Source organism: Caretta caretta, chromosome 21, assembly GCF_965140235.1.
Source record: "Caretta caretta isolate rCarCar2 chromosome 21, rCarCar1.hap1, whole genome shotgun sequence".
NCBI lineage: Eukaryota > Metazoa > Chordata > Testudines > Cheloniidae > Caretta > Caretta caretta.
Genome location: NC_134226.1, coordinates 2,602,282 through 2,628,092, shown reverse-complemented (window position 1 = coordinate 2,628,092; position 25,811 = coordinate 2,602,282). Strand labels below are relative to the sequence as shown.

At 49.8% G+C, this 25,811-nt stretch overlaps 1 protein-coding gene and 1 long non-coding RNA gene across 4 annotated transcripts in view; one reads left to right on the top strand and one right to left on the bottom strand.

Annotated features, from left to right (window-relative positions):
* The window catches only part of LOC142069741 (uncharacterized), a 150,376-nt gene that overhangs the window by 104,490 nt on the left and 20,075 nt on the right, over positions 1-25,811 (bottom strand). The window contains exon 1 of one of the 2 annotated variants that reach the window (XR_012665694.1): positions 20,811-21,317. The exons of the other annotated variant lie outside the window; for it this stretch is intronic. This is a non-coding gene — a long non-coding RNA (uncharacterized LOC142069741). Of the gene's footprint in view, positions 1-20,810; positions 21,318-25,811 lie in introns of those variants that run through there. 2 annotated transcript variants of the gene reach the window in all.
* Positions 17,839-25,811, top strand: part of WNT2B (Wnt family member 2B) — a 43,429-nt gene continuing 35,456 nt past the window's right edge. The window contains exons 1-2 of one of the 2 annotated variants that reach the window (XM_048827082.2): positions 17,839-17,909; positions 18,417-18,616. In XM_048827082.2, the coding sequence (XP_048683039.1) occupies positions 18,435-18,616 (182 nt within the window). In that variant the 5' untranslated portion in view covers positions 17,839-17,909; positions 18,417-18,434. Of the gene's footprint in view, positions 17,910-18,416; positions 18,617-21,296; positions 21,420-25,811 lie in introns of those variants that run through there. The other variant, XM_048827083.2, reaches the window with a different exon arrangement.

Here is a 25,811-nt window from a genome sequence, read left to right as displayed (position 1 = left end):
ACTAAGCCCAAACTGTTCCAACACCATGAGTCAGGTTGGTTTCAAAATCATTAGGTTAAAAGGCGGGGGGTGGAGGGTGGTTTTTGTTTGCCTAAAAAGTGAAAGCTGCGATTCTGCCACCATCCCCTGGCTCCAGGGGCTGGGGCTGTAATAAAAACACCAAACAGCAGGAGATTCACAGTCAAATCTCAAGATAAATGCCCAAAGACAGTCTAATCTATCTTGGTGTAAATGAGATCCCACCCTCTCTCTCACCCCGGGGTAAATGAGGAGCGGGGGCCCTCCTGTAGTATTCATTATTGAAGAGAACAGCCACAAAGGAGCAGTAGCCTCTCCCACTGAGCCCAACCAAGGAGAAGATCATGACAATCTTGTCATACCCAATGCCTCCCTCCCTCACCGCTGAGATCCCACTCCCCCAATCGATGTTTTCAAGAACACATTACACCCGTGCTGTACAAGCCCCACTTGCACCAGTGCCGCCCACCGCATTTTGCTGCCTGCTCTGCCCATCTCCTCTAAACAAGCCCCATCCTCCACCCCCAGTCTGTCACCAGGCTCTTCACAGCCAGGGGATTGTCACTGTGCATTGCAGCCATCACTATGGCACCATGCAGGGAGCCGGAGTACACAGGGCAGGACCAAGAGCTGGTCTCCAGGGGATTCGGGGGGTTGGGTCTTTCATTGTCTGTGCTAACAGCCAAGGGGGGCTGTGGTGACTTTTTCACATGGCTTTAGAGCTCAGAGGATGCATTATCCGAACCCCTTTGCCCCCAGGACAGGTACAGCATTGCAAGCTTGCCTAGCAATGTCCACCAACCCCTGACCTGGAGAAAGCACTACCCACAGAGCGAAGAGGGTACATCAGACTCCATGGCCCAGTCAGCCCTGGCCCTCTCTATTGACACTACAGTATGGCCAACACCAAGGTTCAAGGATCATGAGTCAGGGCCCCCAAAATCATGAGAGTAACATAAAAACATCCATGGAATTTACAAGATACAGGTCACGTTCCGTTTGCCTTCTGGCATGGGAGAGTTTAGGGGACATGTTCTCTGGCTTTTCACTGCAATCCCAAGGCTAGAAACATACTTTTTATTTTAAATGAAGCTGGAGACTCTCAGGCAATCACCTGGCTCCAGCAGCTGGGACTTTAACAAAACACCCAATATCACAAGACTGACTACCAGTGCAGGTTGTGGGGTGTTAATGGGTTTAGGAGCAGAACCAATCCCCATCTCCCCACACTGCTGACAATTGTTTTTAAAACAAACAGCTCCCGCAATCACTTCTCAGCCAACCTTGGCCCAGCAGCAAAGAATCCATAAATGGATGGTCCCAGCCTGGGATCCCTGCTGATGTGCTTCTGAGCTCCAGGGAGGAAAGAGATGCAGCTGCACCGAGCAGGGATCTGTCATATTTCTTTCCCCTGTACCTATGGAGAAGGCTGTACAACCCATATGCATTTTCTACAGCACATCTCAGATTTCTTGGCCAAGATTTCCAAAAGCGTCTAGTGATTTTGGGTGCCCCAACCTCAGATGCCTTGAAGGGGCCTGGTTTTCAAAGCAGGGTGCTCAGCACTCCCTGGAAATCAGCTCCCTTTCTTCCCCATGTCCACCTCCCCGCACCCCACTAGTCACTTTTGAAAATCATGGTCCCCTTCCCATAGTCCCCACCTGGGTTGTGCAGCCCAGACTCTCCCTTGGAAAGTGTATCCTGCTCATCAGGGTGCAGGACGCTTCTCCCATCATGCTTTATAATAATCTGTTATCTGATCTGGATTTCTCTTGCCTTTCAGGGGCTATGAGTCAATCCAGAAGCTATGCTCACTTAAAATCCATCTTCGATAATATTAAAAAAACAAAATCTATGTGTTGTACATTTCCTACCCTAGTTTGGTTTTATCCTTGTACTGCCCCTAGTTCTTCCACTTTCTTTTTTGTGTTCCCAATTTCACAATAACTGTGCTGAAGAAACAACAGATAAAACTCTGTGTGAATGTTCATGGAGATTCATTGAGATTAGCAAGGCCATGAGAAATCTTAGCAAACCACTATGGAAGGAGAACTGAGAAGCAGCAACCCATTCCCCTCCCCACCAAAGGAAAAGGAAGCTGTACATTGGTTCATACCTGCCAGCCTGGAAATGTCAGAAATTCTTTCTAAAGGCAGAACAAAAAAACAAACAAACAAACAAAAAAAAAGACGCTTTGATCTTGACAGACCAGCTGTGAGTCTCCCACTGTCCTAGGGCAGATTCCTAAATTCACAGCTGAAGATCTTGAAAGAAGAGCCCAGCGGATGGATTTGATTTTGGAGAATACAGATGGTTTGCACATAGTGGGCATGGTCTTCATTCAGACTAATGGCACAGTAAGGGGCCATAAAAGCCAGTGGAAGAATACTTTATACCCACATAGGCCCCATTGCACTGCCAGAGTTGGGTAAAGAGGCCTTATTGTAAATAAGAATCAGGCCCACGATGTTAGAGGAAAAGCTACATACTTTAAAGCTTACTTGCTACGTTTTGTGAACTGTGTATACATTCCGGACCGCATTGACATCAGTGTAAATCCAGAGTAACTACACTGAATTCCAGCGAGCACCACTGCTGCGAGTGGAAGTAGAATCTGGGTTAATGATGTGCAGTACAACTTCGCTAAAAGCCACTAAATAAAGTGCTATGAGGATCATGTATTCGTCTGTATAGACTGACATCCATAACATGTTCTACTGTCCGCTGCAAGCATTATGCGTACAATATAATGAATGGGTTTCACATTGAGGAAATTATTCCTAATATTTACATGCCAACAATATTCATGCAGAATAGGAAACTGAAAGTATGTAAACCCTTAATTACATTTAGTGAAACAGCAACTCGTTCTCCTAAACACGTCAGGTGGATTAACCCTGGCCTGTTTACACACTCAAGTACTGCAGCCAAGTGTGGGCAGGAAGCGGGCCAACCTCCTCATGCTGATTAATCACTGCTTGATAAACTCTCCATTAAGGAACAGTTCTGCAGATACAGCAGACAGCTCCTCCCTTCAGACTAAGCACTGGAGAATGGACATTCCATTTCAAGGAGGATTGAGAGTTCAAGACCTGTTTTCATTTCAATTTAGAACAAAACCCTAAAATTTCAAAAAATTCTCTGGGAAAGAAAATTCCAATATTAGTCTGAGATCAAGTGAAATGTTTCGTTTCTATAGAACCAAAATGATTTGTATTGATTTTGGCTTTTTACATTTTATATTGTACACATACTACAATACAAGATTTTTTAAATGTTTAAAGTAAAAGTCATTTTGAAAGAAAAAATCAAGAGGTTTCTTTCAAAAAATATGGAAGCAGGACATTTGACAGGGTCAGCGCTCTTCCCTCCCTCCCTCCACTTTTTCTCCTCCAAAATGAAGTTTCAGTGAAATTGTCACTATTTTGCAAAGCATCTTGATTTTGATGAAATTGCATTTTCTGACAGAAGACTGTTCCATCAAAGTTTTCTGATTGGCTCTACAAGGCACATTTGCAACATAACAGAATTTTGAAGTCCCAACCAGAGGATCCTGATGTCAGATGAAGAAAAACAAAACCAAGGAGCAAAAGAAAGTTGTTAGAAATAAAGATCCTATTTTCATGAAATAAAAATGAAACAGGGGAAAAGGAAGCGCAGAAATGATTCTTCCCTGAAGCAGAATCTGAGCTGTGTTTGAACCGATGCTAAAGATTCTTTATGTGGATGAATTCAGATAGTTTAAGTCCCAAGTCTCAGCAAATATTCAGAGTTGGCATATTCCCACAGGTAAGGTGTGCAATGTGCTTATGGGGAAGCAGAGGACTGTATATAAAGTTTGGTGTTATGCTGTGAGGGAGGTTAATATGCTATGTCTTTCCTTATCAGCTGGAGACAGAAGGAAGTGCCCTATGACTATATGAATTCAATCACTCTTAGACATTTTCCATTGAGAAGTGTCCCATAGTTCAGCATTTCCTTGATTTATAAGGTTTGTTTGGAGTGGACAGGCTCTCTCACTCAACCAGATTTAATCCCCTTCACGTTTTAATGGACTATGCAGAATAGCACATGCGGTGGAGGACGAAGAAGGGTCCCTTTCACACAGAATCTCATCTCAGTGGAGTGCTAACATATTGGCTAACAGAGGTATCTGAACTTGGGGGGAAAGGGGGCGCGCGAGGGGGAAAAAAATCACTCACTTGCACAAAGAAAAGAAGGACTTGTGGCACCTTAGAGACTAACAAATTTATTTGAGCATGAGCTTTCGTGAGCTACAGCTCACTTCATCGGTGCCACAAGTATTCCTTTTCTTTTTGTGAATACAGACTAACTAACATGGCTACTACTCTGAAACCTGTCACTTGCACAGTGTCTCTCAAAGGCTGCTTGACTGAGGATTCAAACACTTTGTGAACAACTTGTTACAAGAGTGTCACTGTAGAAATCCAATTCAACCACTTGCCTCGTTATAAATAAAACAGCCACTGACCTTGGAGATTAATCAGTGGACTCGTGTCTCTGGCTGATGTCACCCCCTGTCAATGTTGGGCCCCGTCTGATCCACCGATGACAGAGGCTGTGCCTGGCTGACCTCCAGAGAGGGCAGGGTTCTAGGATTTATATACGGGGGGAGGGATAGCTCAGTGGTTTGAGCATTGGCCTACTAAACCCAGGGTTGTGAGTTCAATCCTTGAGGGGGCCATTTAGGGATCTGGAGTAAAGATTGGGGACTGGCCCTGCTTTGAGCAGGGGGTTGGACTAGATGACCTCCTGAGGTCCCTTCCAACCCTGATATTCTATGATAACCAATTCTCCCCTCACTGTCTCAGCAGTATACTCGCTCTCTCTATACACCACACCGCATAGGACATACCGATTGCCTCTAGGTGATGAAGGCCAAGCAACATAAAACCAGGGCTACTCTGCCTTGCCCTGGTATTTTTAGTAGTGGCGCACTGCTCCTGAGCTTTGGTGACTTTGTGACTAATGCACCTGGATTTGCCACAATTAATCCGAATCTGGTCAGTGCTGCACATGGAGCACGGCATCGGCCTGTCCACCCCATGGACACCGCCAAGAAGAGGATCTGGGGCTCTGCTCTAAACTGAGACCTCATCAACAGTCGGGAAGGCACCCAGCTCGGGCTGATTTAGTTTTATGTTGCAAGCCAACAAGCAGCACCTCCAGCTAGGGATCCAGGGAAGAGGGCGAGAGAAGCCGAACTCCAGGCTGCAGAGATGATACATGCAGCTTTGGAGGCTGGGGGACAATTACCCGGGACAGAATACCAGGCACTTCTCTGCCTCTGAAGTTACAATCAGCTGGGTCTGGCAGGCACGCCACAGCTACATGCATGACCCAGTAGGGATTAGAGGCTGGCTCTCCACTTGCATAGCAGATATTGGTACATGAAGCGGCTCAACTCATTCCCCCAGTTAGACTACTGGCTGGAAAGCAGGCTTGTAGCCTGGACGCAGCTCTGTGGCTTATACTTCAAAGCAAAAAGCTTGACAGCCACTCCTACTGCCTGCATCTCTTCCTGCCACACAGTATTGTAATTGTGGTGATATTAATAACCCCCAAAGCAGCTCAGTGACCCTTACCCTGTCACAAAGCAATGGCTATTCTTTGTTATTGGTGGGAGGCTGGGAACACAGGGCTAATTGGACTGGTAAATATTCTGGAGAAGCGTCAGGGTCATAGCTGTATGGGAGCATCATGGGGATTAGCCTTCTGTCCCTGGGACAAACCTAAACACAGTTGGCCCCCCTGCTGTGCTGTTTTCTCTCAGAACAACTCTTCTACTACTGGATGTTAGCAAAGGGGTGACTTCAGCCCATGCAGAGACCCGTGATTCTGGGTAGATGTGCGCTGGTAGGGTGTGTCTGCACATGCAGTCACCACACCTCCGATTGTAGCATAGAGGTACCCATAGGGTCATCCCAGCTGACAACTAACGGGCACACATGAGAGTCCCTGATGTCCACCACCTGAGCTGGAGAAGCCCCAGTGGCACTTACTAGAGGCTACGGGCCAGATTTTCAAAGGTATTTAGGCACGTAGGTGCTGCTGCTGAAAATCCACTAGGCACCTATCTGCATATATAGCAAAAGGTTTTTAGGGGGTCTAAACACTTTGGTGCGGGGACTGCCTCTTACTATCTGTGTGCCAAGCACAGTGGAGCTAGGAGTTGCAGTGATACAAATAACGAACCTGGATAAGTCTGAAATGCCTCCTTTTCAGAAACCATTTTCATGCTCTCCCCCAGGCACGGTATTTCGTCTACACCAATATCCTGGGAATGAAACCAGCACTTGGCCAACAGCGGGAACCTGTCAGGTAGTTGCTGAGACACTGAACCTCAGGCCACAGAAGTCTGAATCCTCATGTCAGGATGGGGACAAGCACTGGGTAAGATTTTGGTGGGACACAGCCCGTTTCAGGCACTTGTAAACCGGTCCCTGTTTCTCATTGCTAAGGGACCGGTTTACATGAAAGTCACAAACTAGAGCAGCAGGAGTGTGTGTAAACAGGAAGGTTGCTACAGTTTTCTAGGCAACATCACAGGAACAAGCCCAGGGGGTTCAGACACAGAAGAGGTCCTTTTTCTCCCTCCTAAGTTCCAGGAATGGCCTCATCTATCCTCAGAAAACTTTGGTCCCCTTTGCCTTCTGTTCCATCACTACAGAGATTGGGGGGGGGGGGGGGGTGGCAGCAGTGCCAGGACAGAACTAGAGAGACAGCAGCCTGCACGATACATCAACTGTGTCCGGTTCAAAACTGCCCTGCGCCCTTCCAGGTGTTTGGAACGTTGCAAAGGGGAAAACAGCCCCTTGCGGCTGACAGCGACATTCAAAAAGCCTTTGGAAAATGCCAAGCATCCTTCTATTTAGATACAACAGTCTGCGAAACTCCAGGAGCAGCGTTAGCCAACACCATGGCAAACCCACCCCTGCCTGGCCTACCCTGGTGCACCCACCATGGGGGGCACTGGCAGGACACCTGAAGCTTCTCCACGCTGACGAGCCATTCACACAGAGCTAGGTAACACAAGAAACCCAAAAGCTCATCACCTCCCTACAACTGCAAATAAGGGGAACTGTAGTCTCCCAGCACCATCCATGGGGCACTTACATAAGCAGTTTGTGAGAGAACAAAGTAATTAGCGTGGGGGTCAAGATAATTAGGGGGAGACACTAACAAAGCACTTCTGAAGAGTATCAATAATTTCTGTTTGTTTAGCTCCTGTTTCCATGGTGGTGCGAGAGGTTATGAATGACCAATTCATTGCTGTTTTTTCCTAGCCATCTGAAGTTATTAACACAGACCTAAAAGTGAGACCAAATGGTTTAATTAAAAGTGCCTCACACTTCGGGAAGTTTAATTCCTCTCCAGCTAGAAGGAAACTTTCTTACAAATATGTATTTAAGTAGAGAGGTAGGCACTCACTGCACTAATGGGCAGTGATTCAGCATTAATGATGCTGGGACTCAATTTATGGTGTAATAAAGTCAGAGTTTCCAAGCAGCGGCCCAGGGTTTCATTGCAGTATTGGATGCTCCTTCCCCACAGAGGGTTAGAGTCAGCCACTGGCTAGCACCTGCCCTGCATTGAAACCAGTGTGACTCCTTACAGACACTTTTCAGTGCCCACAGGGGGGGGTCACGGGGTGCACTACTCACCACTGGTCTGGCACTTCCTCCTGGTCACCCTGGGGATTAGCTCTCGAGGTCGACGTTCCCATCCACAGATTGCACACCATGGCTGTCTCTCTCTCTCACAGGTCTGCACCCCTTCTCCCGCTCCAGGAATTGCAGCATAGATAGCCCTAGAGCTGGCTGAGTGTTCCCCACTTCCAGGGTAGAGGAGTCCTTTCTCCCTAGCATCCCTGAGCAGTCTTCCCTGTCACTGCCCCATGGTGCCACTCCCTCAATGCCCTCTACTCTAGGGTCCAGGCCAGGGACCCTCAGCTCAGCAGTTCTGGGCTTAGGGTCCAGGCCAGGGACCCTCAGCTCAGCCCTCACTGCTCCCTACCATGCCTGGTTCCCCTTCTCTCTCTGGGTGTACCAGCTCCAAACCCCTTCTCTCTTCCCAGGGAGTGACTGCTGCGTGCCGTCCTGCAGCATTTCACCAGCTACCTGGCTTGGGCCCTGCTTGTTCCTGCACAGCTGAGCCTGCTTTCAATTAGTTCCTTGCTCCCTGGCTCTTCCTTCAGGTGCAGCCTGTGGAGTTAATTGGTCTGCCTGGCCACCTTAACCCCTTTCAGTCCTGTGTGGGGAGGGTCGAGTCTGACCCTGGATCAGTTGCGTAAATTGCTGCATGGGAGATCCCAGCAGCCCTGGAGTTGGGTGGAGAGCCCTGTTGCAAACATGGAGCTTTCACTTTTCAAGAACTGTGGCCCTTTCTCAGGTAGTTTGATCATCTTAGGTACCGGAGACATACAGCATCGGCCACCGTGGACCCATGTCACATAGGTACGTACCCCTATTACGGAGGCTGTCAGATGCTACAGTGAGCAAGGGCTGTATAAAAACCAGAACAGGGTTATGAAATGGGCTATTGCCATTCACTCGGGGGTGGAAAATGGCCTAGAACTGAGAGGAAAGCAGCATCTATGATAGGCTTCAGTCCTGCTGTCAACTCCACAAGGAGTCCTGTTGCCAGGCATGGGTCTGAGTGCAGAATCAGGGCCTTAGGGTATGGGTGGTCAGCCAGGGGGCCGTGACCCATCACGGTATCACAAACAGTCCTCGGGGGTTGTGACCACCCTGCCCTTTGCCTATTGCTAACTGGGACAGGGATGATTGTAGCTAGGTCCCATGTAGACACTGGGGAGGTCCCAGCATGGGGAGGTTTAAGGCCCACTCCCTCGCTGCCATAAAACAACAAATGGCACCTTTAGAGTCTTGTTGGAATCCCATCTAACCAAGAACAGTTCAGCTTCCTATGAAAAACCTTTGGCAGGTCCTGGAGACATACCTCCTTTGCTCAGATGCGCCGCACACAAGGCTTTCTGCAGAGAACTATCCTCCCTGCCCGCTTGGTGACAGAGTTCCTTGGTCATGTTGCCTACAGAGGATCAGGCTTGACTATCAGTGTCACTTTAATGTCCTGTTCCAAAATAAGCTGTTAATAAATGGTCTATTTATAAGCAGCTGCGTCTCCTCAGAAAACAGGTTTCGTGTGAGGTCAGAAGGACTGATGCTGGGGGTTGTTTTGGGACAACGATTTTCCTCTTGAGATTCCAAGCAGCTGTGACCACGCAAGGCTCAGAGTTATTTTAAAAAGGAAGTTTTAACACAGTGAACAGGCTCCCCAAGAGCTCTCTTTCCCTGTTACATTATTGATCTAGCTCAGGGTACAAATCTGAGCCCCTACACATCCGAGAATTACAGCTTACAGGGTTAGAAGCTTCTACATCAAAGTTTAGTGTTATAGCTCCAGATAACACGGGAGTTCCCATTCACAGGAGTTCATGCACGTTTTCCTCCAGCTTTGCTTTGCCAAGGGGCTGAATGTGACAAGATTCTCTTGTTCTGGGGGCTGAAACCAGAAAGTTTTACATTTAACCAAAACCATAGGTTCGCCTCACACTCACTTATTGTATGTATTACAGTAGCACTTACAGCCCCAATCCAGGTTTTGGCTCTATTGTGCTGGGCGCTGTACAAACACATAGTGAGAGACAGGCCCTGCCCCAAAGAGCCAGGACAGAGGCAGGAAGGATTGCTGTCCCCATTTTACTGAGGCCTAGAGAGATTAAGTGACATGCCCAGGAAGTCTGTCAGAGCCAGGCATGGAGCCCAAATCTTTTGGGTCCCAGGCAGTGTCTTATCCATAAGCCCTACCCCTCACTCTACTGCCACCAACAAGTAGAGCTGGTCAGGAATTTTCATACAAAACATTTAATTGGAAAATGCCAATTTATCAAGACCAAAACTTTTTTGCGAGAGACGATCTGAATTTCACAACTAAAAAAAAATTGAAAAAAATTTGCAAGTTATCTAAATGAAACATTCTGAAACTTTTCAAAATAAAAAAATGCCAGTTTTTCAATTCAGAACAACTTTATTTAGGATTTAAATTAACTATAATAAAAAAAATATTAAAATGACCAAAATGGAAACATTTTTAAATTGACGAAACATTTTGTTTCTTGAAATTTGAGATGGATTTTTGTCACAACTCAGGATGGGAATCGTTTTTGAAATCTCAAAAGCTTTCATGGGTTGGGAAAACTGTTTCCCACCCAACCCTACTAAGAAGTCGGAGATGTCACAAACCAGCCCTCCAAACAGGTATGTTACGGCACGGTCCTTTGCGGGCTGGATGCCACCCACCATCAGTTCTCTGGAAACAATGTCTATAAACTTTTTTTTTTAATTTCCTCATGCTCTTCTCCTCCTTTTAGAAACCTCAAAAAAAAATCAAAATCAATGATAAAGCCAACTGTGTGGGGGTGGGGGTGGGGTGTGCGCACGCACATACACACACACTGCAGCCCCCGGATCAGAGGCATGCTGACAAAGCAAAGGGTTACTACTAACAGACACAACAGCCACCACACCAAGCCAGTGCCAAGACCCGGCAAGAGCCAACAGCCACCTTCAACACCAAGGGAATGAGAGTTTCCAGAGTGACTGACCTGTTAAGAAAATAGTTTGTTCCTTTGAAGTTAATGAACCATGAAAGCCTTTGAAAGCAGAGCCTTGTTTATTTACGCACAGCAGCTCATGTGTATAAAACACTCACACATTCTGTGCACGCTGCTAATTTGAATGAAAGATCAAATACACACTCTTCCGGCCAGAGCCAAGCAGGCCCCGGCATGCAGCATTTTGTAGAGCAAGACTTGGGCTCCCTCTCCTTGTGAAATCTTCAGCCACTTTGAGCCACTTAAACCCCACCGAGATTTATTCTTACATACAGTCTAACAAATACAAGCCTGATTCAACCCCCCGTGAAGTCAACAGGAGTCTTTCCCTGTACTGTATATCAGAACCTAGGGACAGATTTTCAAGAGGACTCCACTTCCATCAGTCACTAAAATAAGGAGCTATGTTTCCCAAAGATTTCAGCATAATGGGTGCAATTTGGATGCTGAGCTCTGGAAAAAATCTGACACTGACTATGGGTGCTGTGCACTGTGAAATCTGGCCTTCTGGGTGCAGCTCCAATTCTTTCTCAAGGACTAAATTAAATCACACACACACACCCTTACCTTGCTTTTTATCAGAGTCAAATAGAAGTCAAAGCACAAAGAATGTCCCCTCCCCACTCAAAGAGCGCTCTTATCTCCACTGTCCGCCCAGAGCCTCAGCCAGTCGCTCCATTACAAATCCAGAACCTCAATCATTCCAATCCTGACCAGTTTTCGGGCAGGTTCTAAGTTTGCTCAGTGGAGGTCCCATCCGTAGACCCAAGTGATGGGGCTGCCCATTTGTATTCTTACCAACTGGAAACGAATGTGCTTTAAAGCATGATACTTGCCATTTCTTCTCTTCCTTTGCTGAAAAAGAACAAAGACCAGAGCCCTAGGTGTCCATTGTGACAGCACTACTATCACCACCTAAAGAACATAGCTCCCAGCTCTTCATTCATCCTAGGGTGGGGTACAGCCACCCATCACCATAGTATCTGGGCTCCTCCCACATAGAATAGATTGGCAATAGTGCAGGCCCTTGCAGCCTTCTTAGGCCTGGTCTACATCTACAACTTGGGTCCTCCTAGCTACATTCCACGGGGCTGGAAAAACTTCCACGCCCTGTGTGACATCACATTGACCTAACCCCCACTGTAGATGCAGCGAGGTCAATGGAAGAATTCTTCATCAATCCATCGACCACCTCTCAAGGGGGCAAATTTACTACAGGGATGGAAAACACCTACCGTTGCTGTAGTAAGTGTCTGCTCTACCACGGCATAGCTTCAGCACCACAGCTGGGCCGCGGTAGGACTTCTAGTGTAGATAAGCCCTTAGCGTATCTGGCTCCTCTCTCTTTTGGGGGGCATAGAAAGCTCTGTGTGTGACGGGGTGTGGGGTTGGAAGTGGGATGAAGCAAAAGGAAGAAAGGAGGAATAGTTGATGGGAACTATCGGAACAATTTTCAAGAGGTCATGATGGATTTGCCATCACTAGCAATTTTTAAATCAAGACTGTAGGAATTATTTTGGGGGAGGTCTCTGGCCTGTGTTACCAGAGATCAGACAAAATGATCCCTTCTGGCCTTGGAATCTATATTTTTTCCATTAGAAAATGCCAATTCATCAAAATCAAAAGTTTTCCCTGGAAAGGGTCCGTTTCAATGACTTTAAAAATAAATTTTGAAAAAAGTTTAAAAATAGTCAAAACATTTCTCAACATGTAAAAAACAATCTAGTTTTCTGGTTCAAAACAACTTTGTTTCAACATTTAAGTCACAGTTTACAGTATTTTTAATGTTTTTAAATGGTCACAATCAAAATAAAATGTTTCAAAATCAACATGCAATGTTCTAATTGACCCAAACTGTGTGTTGTTTTTTTATATTTTTGGTTCATGAAAATTTTCAAGATTTTGACCTTTCATCCCAATTTGGGACAGGATCATTTTTTGATCTCATAATTTGAGTGAATATCAGCCTGTTTACAGTGGGAAAGCATCATGAAATAGGAATGGTTGGTTATTATTTCCCAGCAATTATTGATGGGAAAGCACAAGACTCAGGGGGCCTGCATCTTGGCTGGTTTTATAACCCTTCCAGCAAAAAATAAATAAAAATTCAGAGCCATGAATGAAAATTCAATACCCAAGTTCCGGCACTGAAGAAAGTTACACTTCATGGTAACAGCCTACAGCAGAAACATGCCCCCCCGTGGGAAATATTACCAACTAGAGAGTGTGCCCCAGGCTATTGTATTAGGTTGAAGCGAATGGAATACAGTGTGTTCTGCTAGCAGCCCTCAGTGTTCGCTGGTCGCAGAAGCAGCCGTGAGATCATAGCACACTATACACTATGATGAGGCTTCTAAACAAATCCACAGCCTCCAACAATCGTCTATATATAGATATTTCAATCTTTTGTTCCCAGTGGGATAGCTTTATAAATAAGATGTAATGCAATATTTCAGTTGGGTCGCAGACAAAAGGACCAAGTCCCGCTGGCACTTGCTTTCTGTCACTGTAATTTTGAGAAGTCTAATTGGATTAAAAACTGGCATATGTCTCTGGTCTCAGTTTCTTAGGCCAGTGAAGTCATTATTTAATCTAACAATTGTAGTATGAAGGAAAGAGCAGAGAGCGCCTGGGGGTGGCTCTGGCTGGAGACTTTGGCAAAGCGAAGGCGGCAAAAGATCCCAGGACTCCAGCAGATACTGAGGTTTGCAGTCCCATGAAAGCAATTAGGCACCACTGAAAATGCCTGAAAAGCCACTCAGAGGAAACCTGCTCCACGCTAGTCTAGACACCTGCTGGCATCCAACACCAGGGAAGGACAAGCCAGCTAGGGTCCATGACAAAGAGCCAGCTCTTCAAGGTAAGATCAGCCTTTGTGAGTTGCCGGACAAGAGTGTTATTGTGATAAGGTGTGTGGTTTTGAACCAGTATGCAGCAGAGGGGCAGATCCTCAGCTGGTGTGGTGTCATTGCTCCACGGTCAATTGAGCCAACGCCATGCCCCAGTGTGTTTGGGCCAACAGAAGCAAGTCTGACTGAGGCCATGATGGTAAATCCAGCACAACCGTATTGAGCGGAGGGAAGTTGCAATGCAAAATTTGGTGACTGGGGAGATGGAGGGACCACAAGGCAGAGAGTTACAGGGACAAACAGGGCCTGATGGGAGTTGAGAGAGTGAAGGGTTCCCAGTGAAGGGTAGGGTTACCACCCTTGTGCTCCCAAGCACGGAGCAGCAAGATGAGCTGCTCTGTGGGCTGCCCACTGAACCTCAGAAAGTGGCGTTTCTCCCATTTCCTTGCCCTGCTTTGGGAAGGGAGAGGCTCTGGCTGAGCCCCCGACAGCCACCTGCCCTGTGATTAGAAGACAACAATCTTCTGAAGACGCTTGCAGTAGGAACTTAGCTGCCTGCTCTCCTTGCACTAAATGGCAAGGGTGAAATCCCGGCCCCCACTGAAGTTAAAGGGAGTTTTGCCACTGACTCCAGCGAGCTAGGATGTCATCTCAGTCCTGGGGGTATATGGTCTCTGGGATGTCCGATTTTGGGTGCTGTCATGTGACAGTGCTAAGGAGTCACAGAAAGAGCCGTTTTCTTCTAACACTGAATAAGGAACTTTACTGGAATTAAAAAAAAAACAGTGTTATCCCTAAAGCCTTCTGTCCATCTCTACTTCCAGTACCTCCTGCAGCCCCCAATTCCTGCCTGGATTTCTGCTGTAGATTTAAAGAAACAGTGCAAATCTTCATGAAGTCTTACCAACTATCACAACTTGATCATAGGTCTCAAGATATTTGGTGTTTTTCTTAAGGCTCTAGTTCTGTTCTTACAGGACAATCTCAGCTTTCATTTAAAATGGAAAGTAAGTTTCTCCTGATGCAAGAGAAAAGCTTGAGAAATGTGAATCCTGACGGCTTAAAACCCCAGCAGGCAGATCAAAAGAACCCAGAATTCATCATTCTTTAAATTCCCATGAATCCAGGGGCCTGACTCATCATTTTTGAACACTCAGGATGGCGATACTGAAACCATCAAATGGTACCGCTCACCTTACACGACTGCCTTCACCCATTTGGTTGCTGTCTGAGAGGTCTGACTTCCAAAGTGCTTACCTTAGACCCACTTATTCCCGCTTCCTCAGGAGTTTATATCCGAGATATTTAATAGGAATGAAAAACAAGACCCAGAAGTTTGAGGGTTGGGTTAACTTTATCACAGAGCCCCGAGACCATGCATAGCACCTGGCGGCTCATCCCCACCAGCCTGTCTATTCCAATTAGGGGAATTCTCCATCTGTGCTTATGTTACAAGGTGGAGTGGGGTCAGACTGCTCTGAAAGGAGGTGATGCCGGCGAAACTGAATACCATGGGGACTCTCCTTTAAATCCTTTCCATTAAAAGAAGAAAGCCAATTGTCTGGATCCTGATCCCTGCACAGGAAAGCTGAGGAGATCAACCCCAAAGTGTTCAGAAATCATGAGTCAGATCCCCGAGCTTTCCGCTCAGGCAGGCAGTTCACGAAGATGTTTTCCTACCCAGTCCTTCCTCTCTGCTGGGTGAGCCCAACTAACAAAACAGATCCCAGGTGCCTACATGGATGCATTAGCCACAGTGAGAAGACAAATTCTGCAGGCTCAGGCCCTCACTCCTATGCACAGTTCTCCAGTCTTCCAGGGCATTACTCAGGTGAGTAAGGGCCTTGAGGGATCAGGACCTGCGCTAGAAGCCAAGTGTCTGTTGGCAATACAAGTGTTTAAGTTACCTTAAGCATCAGTCAGTGTTAAGTGCTGCAGTCATGGTGGATTTCAGCATGTGGTGAGTGCAAGAACAGTCTGTGATCCCCCCAGCTCCTGATTTCTGTTGGCCTGCTTCTGCCTCGGGGAGCCTTGCCACTGCAGGGACGTCTGAGCTCCGGGGGCATGCAGCAGCCCTGCTGCGCCTGACTCCATTGTAGGAACACAGGGCTGGCCAGACTGGGTCAGAGCCCTGGCCCAGGGAGACCAGCATCCTGTCTGGGAAAGTGGCAGCATACGGCACTTCCAAGGAAGGCTGTCCGAACCCTGCTGTAGCGATGCACACCGGGCAAAGGTCCCAGTGATTTCAGTGGGTGTGCACAACCTGCATCAAGCAGATCTTAGACACCCGGTTAATGTTTCTGACTGAGCTACCAGTCAGGGGGCTTGCAACTTCAGGCAACAGGAAGTATTTTAACATGAAAGTTCTATTCGCTGCATTTCTCATTGTATTAACAGTCAGATCAATTATTTGCATTACGGTAGCCCCTGCAAGGCTCCTTGCCACTGGGTGCTGCACAGAGGGACAGCAGTGCCATGAAGAGCTCACACACACATTCCAGACACAGCACAGGGTGAGAGAGATGGGAAGTGACTTGCCCAAGGTCATACAGCACACCAGGGTCAGAACCATGAAGACAGCCCATGTCTCCAGTCCCAGTCCAGTGATCTAGCCATTCGGTTATGCTGCCCTCCCCTCAAATACATCGATTTAATAGCGTTTTGTCCAAAGCAGCAATTTACCCAAGCAGGGGTGGGAGAGAAATCCTAAATTGTAAAACATAGAAACCTGGCCTGGGATGAACTCTTAGTTATGCAGCCTAAAAAGGGCAACTTAATTTCATGCTTCAGGGCATCATCTTCTCCTCAGCAAGGTTAGGAAGGATTTCTCCTACCATAAAGGGATCACTCTGCCCACAGCAACTGGTTATTTCTGCTACAATGATCAGCGCTGCTTAAACCAGTAAAGCTGGTCAGCTAAGACCCTGACCCTGCCAACATTTATGCACATGCTTAACTTTAAACCTGTGAGTAGTTCCAGTGAAGGCAATGAGACTTAAGGCAGGCCCTTCAGTGTTTACAGGATTGGGGCCAAATGCTTAACTCCCTGCAAGGATTAATTGGTTAATGTTTGCAAAGGGCTGCTTTGAAGATGAAAGGCACTGGGACAAAGTGTGAAGCATTTTTATTACTCTCTAGCTGAGAGTCAGGAAACAAGTTATCAGGGGAGGTTATAAAGATACACTGAACCCCAGAATTTTTGCCCAAACCATTCCTTATGAGAAATGAGTGTTGCTTCAACCATCCCAATGGCCAAGGCCTGGGAGCGGACCTGTCCCTCTCCCACAGCCTTCTCTGAGAACTTGAAAGGAAATCCTAAAAAAGCCAAAGGTTAACTGGGGTCTCCTTTTTTCCAGGCCATGTGCTCAGAATCTCCCTGGCTCTCCCTGTGCACATCAAACCAACGACCGGAGCTGCCTGCACACACACCGCTCCTCTCCCCTCCGAGCAGAGCCAGAATTGGCCCAAAACCAGGACAGACAGGAAGCCACCTGAGATCCCCCGGTAGAGAAGCTGGCATTTGTAACTGCTTTTGCTACAGGTTGGAATAAACACTTTGGGACTTGGACCCAGATCTGCAAGATGCAAGTGATTTGGGGGTGAGGGTGAAACGCCTTAAAGGAGCCTAATTGTCAGAGTCTTACACTGGGCTCCCCAAATCACTCCTCACTTTCGGGAATCTGGGCATTGCTGGTTAGTGACTCACACAGGGGGGAGTTCGCAGAATCACCCCCCAGCTGCTCTGGTTTCTCTCGCCCTCCAGATCGCCCCAGTAGTGGGGGGCGGGGGGCGTCCATACCCGGGCAGTAGCGTCTCTGGGCCCGGGGGAAATCAGTGACCCTTTTCTGACCGTCTCCACAAGAGAGAAGCATTAAAATAAGCCCGTCCTCATAGGCGTGCGGGGCTCAGAGTTTCGGCGGAGGGAGGCCGAGGTGAGCTAGAGGGCGAGTGAGTGGCTGGAAGTCCTGTCCCGCCAGGCAGGAGTGGGGACCCCAGGGCCCGCAGGGGGTCACTGGCCAGAGGCAAGTCTGCCCCACCGGGGCTGAGCCTTCAATGGTTCCCCCTCCCGGGAAGTGCTGGCTTGTTGGCAGTCAGGGTCCCGCCGGTCCCCCCTAGGCGCAGTGTCCGGGGCAGGACGCGCACCATGCCCCGGGACAGCCCCAGGAAGAGCTGGGGGCTCCGTTACAAGGAAACCCTCCTGCTCCGCCCCCAGCCCAGCCCCTGCTCGCTGGCCCCCGCCTGGGGAAGGGACAGTGCCCCCCCACCCTTTGGCAGAGCTGTACCCAGCCCGGAGCCGGCCGCTCCCTGAGGCGCTCGGAGCCCAGCCCAGCTCCGGGAGCCGAGCAGTGTCTCCAGGACCCCGTCCCGCTCTCGCCGGGCAGCAGGTGGGCTGGTGCCTGGGGGGCCGGGACCCGCAGCCTGCGGGGGGTGGCTAAGGCGCCCGTGGGGAGAGGGGAGCGCAGGGCCGGCTCCAGCCCCGCTGACTCTGCCCAATGAGAGCCCGGAGCGCGCTGGAGCTGTCAATATTTCTAGGCTCCCCCACGCCCGCAGCCCCAGTGTGTCCGCAGCCCCTGCGCCAGCAGCTCCATGGAATCCGCCCCTTCCCCGCTCGGGAGCCGGCCCGCGCTGGGGGCTTAGCCCGGCTGCAGGTGCCCCCCGCGGGCGGCGCGTCCCCAAGCCAGCCTGTGCGCCCGGGCGCATGGAGCAGCCCTCCTGCCCTCGCCTGCTTCCCGCTGCCCACGCAGCCGCGGAGAGGGGGACCTGCCAAGCCGCTCTCGGCCCCACGGACGAGGCGGAGCCTGGCTGCCCCGGAGGAGTGAGGGGGGCCGGCCCCGTCCCGCGCCCCGAGGGAAGCTGGATAAAACTTGCCCCCGTTCTTTCTCTGTCTCGAGAGCCGCCCTGGGGAAGCGATGCTGAGCCTAAGCCGCGGGGCAGGCGCTGCTAGGATTCCCTGGGCCCCCCGTGCCCCCGGCTGCAGCCAGCTCCCGCGGACGGCGGCCCCCGCCGAGGGCACGAATGCCAGCTCCCGGCTCTGCTTCGCCCTGGTGTTGGTGCTGCTGACGCTCACGCCCGGAGTGGACTCGTCGTGGTGGTAAGTGATGGGGGGGGCGGGTTTGGGGGAGCTGGAGCCCGCAGCCCCTCCGGGCCGGGCCCCGCTGCAGCCCCAGCAGGCTGGCTGGGAGCGCTCCGCTTCGCCCCCTGCCCGGACAGGACCCAGCCCGGACAGGACCCAGCCCCGAGAGCCGAAGGGGCGACCGGGCTCCCGCCCGCAGCCAGCGCGCGCTGACAGCTGCTGCCTCGGGCCCCGGCCCGGGCTGGTCCCCGGGGGTCCGCGGTAGAGGGGCGGCGGGGGGTCCGCGGAGCTGAGCGCACGGCGCAGCGAGGGTGGGAAGGGCCGAGGGAGGACAGGGCCAGGGCCGGGCAGCGCTACGCCCGGGCTGGCTGAGCTGAGAGAAGTTACTGCCCTGCTAACCCCCCAGCCGGGTTTGTAGCTAACGGGGGGGGGGGCACATTCCCTTGGCCCAAAGCTCAAACCCCAGAGCGAGCGCGTGCCCGGGCAGGGGGGATCCCGTCCCCCCCAGGCCGGCTCCCTGCGCGGGACAGGAGCTGCCGGAGCAGGGAGGTCGCTGGGGCGGGTTCCAGCCGGTCGAAGGCAGCGTGACAATAAGTGAAGACAGAGAGGCTAGGCCCTAGGACCCCACCTATCCTGGCCCGGGGGGCTGGCCCTGCCCTGCACCCCTTCCCCTCGCGTGAGCGCCAGCCCCGGGGCGCAGGGCGAGCTAGCTGCGGCTCCGCTCGCCCCGGCTGCCACCAGCCCCGGCGCTCCCCGCTGAGGCGCTGGGTTCAGGAACCGAGGGGACCCTGGCCCCAATACAACCCCCATTCCCCTAGCAAAACTGCCCTGGGAAAAGCCCCCCTCTGCCCTTAGACACATTCCGGGGGGGGGGAATGAATAGTCCAGGCAAGCTGCTCGTTTTGCCAGTTGGTTAGGGTGCCGTCCCATGGCGAAAGCAAAAGTTTACGCTTGTTCTTGTTAATGCAGCTTTGGTACAAACAGGGCTTGAGCCTCCTACCCCCAGGATAGTTTTAATTTCAGGGTGTTCTTATTTCTCGTACTTTGGAATTAAATCAAAGCTCCCTGAATGACTCCGGCTGGGGGGCCGCTGCGGCAGGACCAAGGAGGAGCTGGTCCCATGCCGCCGCGAGGCAGCCACCTTGAGAGCTTGGCAGCCCAAGCTGCGATCTATAGCGCGGGGCTCCTGTAAACCACGGAGACAGCCGGTTTACGCACACCGGATTTCACTTCGAGGGTGGAAACCCCCGAGCGAAGAGCCGCGCGCTGCCGGCGGCCCCGCTGCCCCGATGTACAGGGAAGAGCGGCCCGAACCTCTCCCAGTCTCGGGCCCGTGGCGTTTAGCCCTCGAAGAGGGTGTCTGTAAAGCTCGCTCTGTGCTGCCCTGCTGGGAAACCATCTCACCCACCCTCTTAATATCCAGATAAACCCAAACGAACTGAACAAAACAACCGACCCCAGCCTCTCAACTCAAGCCAGTATACCGAGAAACCAGCAAGGGCCCGATTCCGGCAGGACTGTACTCCGGCAAGGAGCCGGGGGAAGATTTGCCTCAGTAAAACCCGCAGGATCGGGCCTGGAGCCGGGAGAGGGTTGAGGCATGAAAACAGGTCCTGTTTCCCGACGGGAAGTTTGACCGGGAGAAGGTCCCCAAACCAAACTTGCAGCGCCCCCCGCAGCCACGCCAAACGCCTCGTTACCCAGGCGAGCCAGGAGCCTGCTTGCATGTCCCTGTTTCAGCCTGCACAGGGCTGCAAGAAACTCCCCCCTCAAACACGGGCCTGCAGCGGGGAGGGCTTTGAGCAGCACAGACATGGGGGCAAAGCGGCAATTCTCTCTTCAGACACACCGTAGTCACCCATTCCGGCCCCCCCCCCCATCTCCAAAACCCCCTCCCTGATGTCTCCTGCCTGTGACCGCGGGTTACTAGCTGCGTCCATTTCAGACCAGGGAAGGGGGGTTGCAGTTTTCCTCCTTTGGGCTGCTACAAGTTAAGAAAAGGAGAAGGCAGCCGACTAGATGCTCGCTTTTGTATTGCTACGAACCCAGATCGCCGACAGAAATAGGGTGGGAAAAACAAACAAGGGGGGGGGGTCCGACTTCCACAGCCCGATATCCAACCTGGCCAGGGGAGGGCGGGTCATGGCTGAATTCTGCAGCGGCCAAGAGGCGGGTCGGTAACCCACGCGGGTGTCCTTTGGAGAAGGCTCACCTGGGGGGCTTTACGGAGCGGAGCTTTCGGATCATCCTAGGGCCTCTGGTGCCGCGGATACGGATCTCTGGGGCTTCAGTCTCCCTGCTGCTCCATTCACCGCCTTTCAAGTTCGGCTTCAAGGAAGAAAGCCCAGCCAGACCGAGATCAAACCCAGTTTCCCTTCAGAAGCCCCCGTCAGGTTTTGCTGCTACCAGCCTTGGCTGCACTCCAGGGCAGGTCTGTTCGTCTCGTCAATGTCCTTGAGACCGGGGATTGAAGGCCCTTGCTCAGGGTAACGGTCTTAGGACCTGACCGGGAGCGATGGTGAAGTCAGTGGGAGCCAGGACGGGTTCAGCTCCTCTCGGGTCACGCCCTTAGCCAGCGAAGTTCAATGGGCTGTCTCAGGTTTTGCTAATCCCCGGCTCTGAAAGATCTGTGAATGCAGCTGACCCAGCCTTGGGTCGGACAGGTGGCTCATATTAAGAATCAGAGCGTGTTAGCGAGGACCTGCTCTGTGCTTTGGAGTCGCCAGGACCAGGTTTTTTAGGAAAGCAAAGTGAAGCGAACATGGCATCGCGGCTTTTCGTACTGCAGCTCTGGGCAGAGTCTCCGCTCCCCTGGAGAAAGGTGGGAAATTCCTTATTACTCTCACCGGTGGGGGCGGGGGGAGAGCGCTTGAAAATCTGGCCCCAGGTGTATTTTAGGAGTTTGTAATGCCCCATCGCGACCCCAGCACCCGCAGATTCTGCCTGAAGTGAGATGAAACCCTCTCCAAATTGCATTTCAGCCATAAAGTCCCCTCCCTGCCCCAGAGCCCCCAAAGCATTTGAAAGTCTTTTTGGCCAACACACCATTGTGTTTGCAAAAACCTCTCAGCTCAGACATAAAAAAAATAACCCCCTTAAGCAGCAAAAAATCAGTGCCAGCTCTGGGGTATCATGGGAGAGATGCCCATGTCAGAGACCAGGAAGAGCAATTTAACCCACTACATTCTTGGGCTGGGCTTGTCAAAGGAACCCACGGCGTTTAGGCACCCACAACATTTCAAAGGGTCCTTTGAAAACTGCAGCTTGAATCCCACTCTTGAGCGGTCAAGTCACTTCACTAGAGGGTAGCTTTTATACCAGAAGACAGATGGAATGCCTCTCCTTTACACTCTGCCATGCAGAAGTCCTACTGTCTGAATAGCTCTGGGCTAGTTTATTTTCTGGGACATTTGAATCAAGACAGGAGCTTTGCTCTTTCAAGGAGGAATCATCAGGAACAAGAGAACTTTGAAATAGGTAAACCTCTGTCAATCATCTCTGTGACAACTCGAGAATGAGGTCAGAGAAAACTCTTGTAGGGATAAAGCAACAGGAGCCAGTCAGTCTTCTAGTCCTAGTCTCCTTCCTTGTGAATTCCCTCAGAAATAAGTGGACAGAAACGAGAGCAAGAGTGACCAGGGAAGTGGAGAATGTGAGGTTTTCCAGAAGGCACGTGTGGCTCTTTAACATTACAGTGATGCTAAGACTGAATCGGTGTCAGCTGCTGCTCAGATAGAGGGAAGCTTTCAGTGCAGTCCAGCCTGCAAAGGGCCCTCACCCAACATGGATTTAGTAGCCACTTTCTGGCTTTGCTAAAAACGGGGAGTGAAAGAACCAAACATGACAGCGAAGAGGAGATTGTCTTCTCCCCCTGCTTAATTCTCTGCAGCAATAGCTCCTTGAGGGGCAGGTGCCATCCACGTGCTCTCCAGCCAGGAAGTCTCGTTCTTGCTGTGTGGGTGAGGACAATTGCATTTTCACTGGCATAATCTCAGAGACCAGCTCTATAGTGGTACCCTGAGGGCAGCTGGACTGCTTCAGCAACTGGTAAGAGGGGAGAGGCGAAGGGGGATGGGCACTGAGCTCATATCCCAGAGTTTAGTAAAGGGGAAGAAGTGGTGACATTAGACACAAGAGGTGGACTGCATGAAAGAGCGCCCCGCGCAAGGGGGCTCTGACCACAAGCGTAATACAAACAAACGAAAAGGAAGAACGCTGTTCCCAGCAACACCCAAAGATGGACTCGTACGGCACCTTCAGCCCATGTGGAACTGAAGTGACTGGGACAGCAAATGTGCATCACTAGCCATGCGTAACAGGTTGATCCAGGCACTGGCCTGGGGCCACCACTATCTATGGCATCTGCCCCCACCTTCAGGGCAGGTGAGAACAGATCATTCTCCTCTTGGAATGTTGCGTTTCTGATGCATGAGTTGCTGAGGAAGCAAAAGGCTCAGGGAAGAGAAGGGGAGCTGAAATATTCCAGCTCCTTACCAAGGAGGAGGGAGAAGGGAGGGCTGGTTAAAGGATTGTGTGTCTGGGAGAAAGGGACTGGAAGAGACCTCCATGGGCCAGCTAACAGCATTTGGAGTAAGTAGTAATGAGTACTGGCTAGTCCCAGCTGGTGTTTTCTATCTTAACTGAACTGGTAGGAAGAGGCCATTTATTTTTCAGGGGAAGTTTAGAAAGATTTGTTGTGTCTGCCCCCACCAAAAAAATCCTGCAACTTTTCTTCCATTTTTTCAACCAAAAAACATTTACTGTGTTTTCCTCCTGCTGCCTCCCCTACTTTTTCCTTTTGTGCAGCTGACAGAGGAGGAAAAGCAAAGAAACAGGGAGAAATAAAAGGACCCATTTGTTTCTTAGGTTTATGATGAAACACTGACCTTTCAAAAGGGAACAAATTTTCTATGGAAGTTTTCATTTAAGAAAAAGGCCATTTTCTGTTTAAAAATATTCAATGGATAGGTTTTGACCAGCTCTAATCTTTAGATTTTATGAAGATTTCTAGGTTCTGTGCAAACATACCAGAAGATGCAGATCATGCCTCTGAGCTCACACTCCACCATTCCTGCTCTCTCACAATATAATCCTGTCTCCACTCTGCTGGTTAGAAAATAATGTTTGGTCAGAGGATTTATACCCCTCCTCCTCACACTGTAAATGTAACTGCCATTTTGATCACAAGGGCATGGGGAACAGGGAGATGTGATCAGTGCCAAGGAGCAGATCAATCTTACATCTCCCAATAGTTTGGAGACTGCAGATGTCTGACATCAGTGTCTCCAGTGTCTAGTGAGAACATAGCAAGAGTAGGACCTGTTCTGGATGAACAAAGCTAACTCCTCCAGTGCTGAATTCCAGGCCGTTCTGCAGCATGGAATTGTACTTCTTATAGATCCATAGATAATAAGGACTGAATGGACCATTAGTCTGACCGCCTGCATAGCACAGGTCAGAATTTCACCCAGATTCCTGCAGTGGAGGGAATTCTTCCCTTGAGGGAGTTCCTGATCCAAACCCTCTGAGCTTCAGGCAAATTCAGATTCAGACCAGCTTCCAAACTTGGGCTGACCCCTGGGATGAGGCTCCAGAAATCTTAGCACCTGCATGGCTACACAGGTCTGATCCGAGCACAGCATTGTAGTTGGATGCTCTCAGGCAGCCATGGGTAACTCAGGAACCCACATCCAGGTGTCCAGACCTAGGTAAACACTGCAGTGAAGGCATACCCATAGCTGCTAGCACCCTGAATGCTGCACCCCTGGAAGCTACAGATTTAGATGCGGGTCTAGCCTTTATGCCCAGACTCCCTTCCCTCCTGCCTCTCTTGCTAGACTGAAGGGGGGTGGAATTCCCCAACATCTTCAATCAGAGCAAGGTGTGGCCATAGTTGGTATTTATATAGCACTTTACAGAAAGTGAGAAAATACCAAACCTGCTCCCAAGAGCTTACAGTCTGTTAGATATTCTAGTTACTGGCCTGCTGCTCTCCCAGTTCTGGAACTAAAGAGATCTCCTGGCTCCTGTTCTGACAATTCAGCACCTTCTACCACCACTAAATTCACATTAAAAATATTTTAAAAGTTGGACTTTTAGAGCTGTTGAGCTGTCACTCAGATACTGGGAATTCTAAGGGATTCCCAGGAGATGGCAGGTGTGGACCTTTCCATTTTAGTGACAGATAACAGCTAAGTTGTGTATCCAGATTCTTATGGGCACCCCCATCACCATGGTATCTGATCTCTGAAGGTCTACAATTGAAGGTCTCTCCCCCTTTTCCAATTGATAGGAGTAAATACTTCATTAGGTTTAGGAGCATGTGTAGCATGCGTTCTGGGGAAGCTCCATCTAGCTCTTAAGAGCTATCTCCCATGCTCTCAAGATGACCCTCTTGGCTGGCAGGTTTTTTTTTAGCTCTCGGGATGGGGTTTTGCAGAACCAGGAAGGGCCTTCAGGTGATAAAACCCTGTGTGGGTAGTGGCATTAACTCCACGCTGGCTGGGGAAAGAATTCTGTTGCACAACATTGAGGCTTCCACAGTTGTTTTTGTTCCACACTGAAATACAAAGAAAACCTTTCAAATGTTTTTTGCAACAGTTATGTGAAAATGGCTGGTTTGGGTCTGAAATGCTCAGGTGTTCACAGTTCAGGTCTCTGGTCACATCTGACCAGAGACCTGTGGAGCCTTGGACCTCAGACATACCTGATGAAAACTTTGTTGAAACCATTGTATCTCCTTGAAATATTTCAGTATATTTAGATTAAATGACTTCACAAAGTGTTCTGGCCAGCTTTTCTTTGAATGCTATCTTCCTCGTGATCTAGATAGGGTCGCAAGCACATCTTTTGTGCTATTGATATTACAGTAAATACTTCTGGTGGTGCATCATCACTCATTTTTATTATTGCCAAAACCCTTTAGGGATTGACACAATATGCTTGTGCCCTAGAGGAAATGCATCTCCTTTTCCCAGTCAACTTTTAAAGGAGTTTAATTGAAGGAACTGGATCAGTTCAGCCAACAGTGCATGGAAAGGAAATATCAACCAAATGCTTCACCTAAACAGCAAATTATGGATTTTCAGTGACATCAGGCAGGCCCACATTGCTTCACCAAAGCTCCAGGAATTGGCAAACTTTGTTAGTTGAAAACAGTGTTTGTTCAAAGCTTGTAGCTCTGAATATTTGTTATTTACACTACCACAGAAGC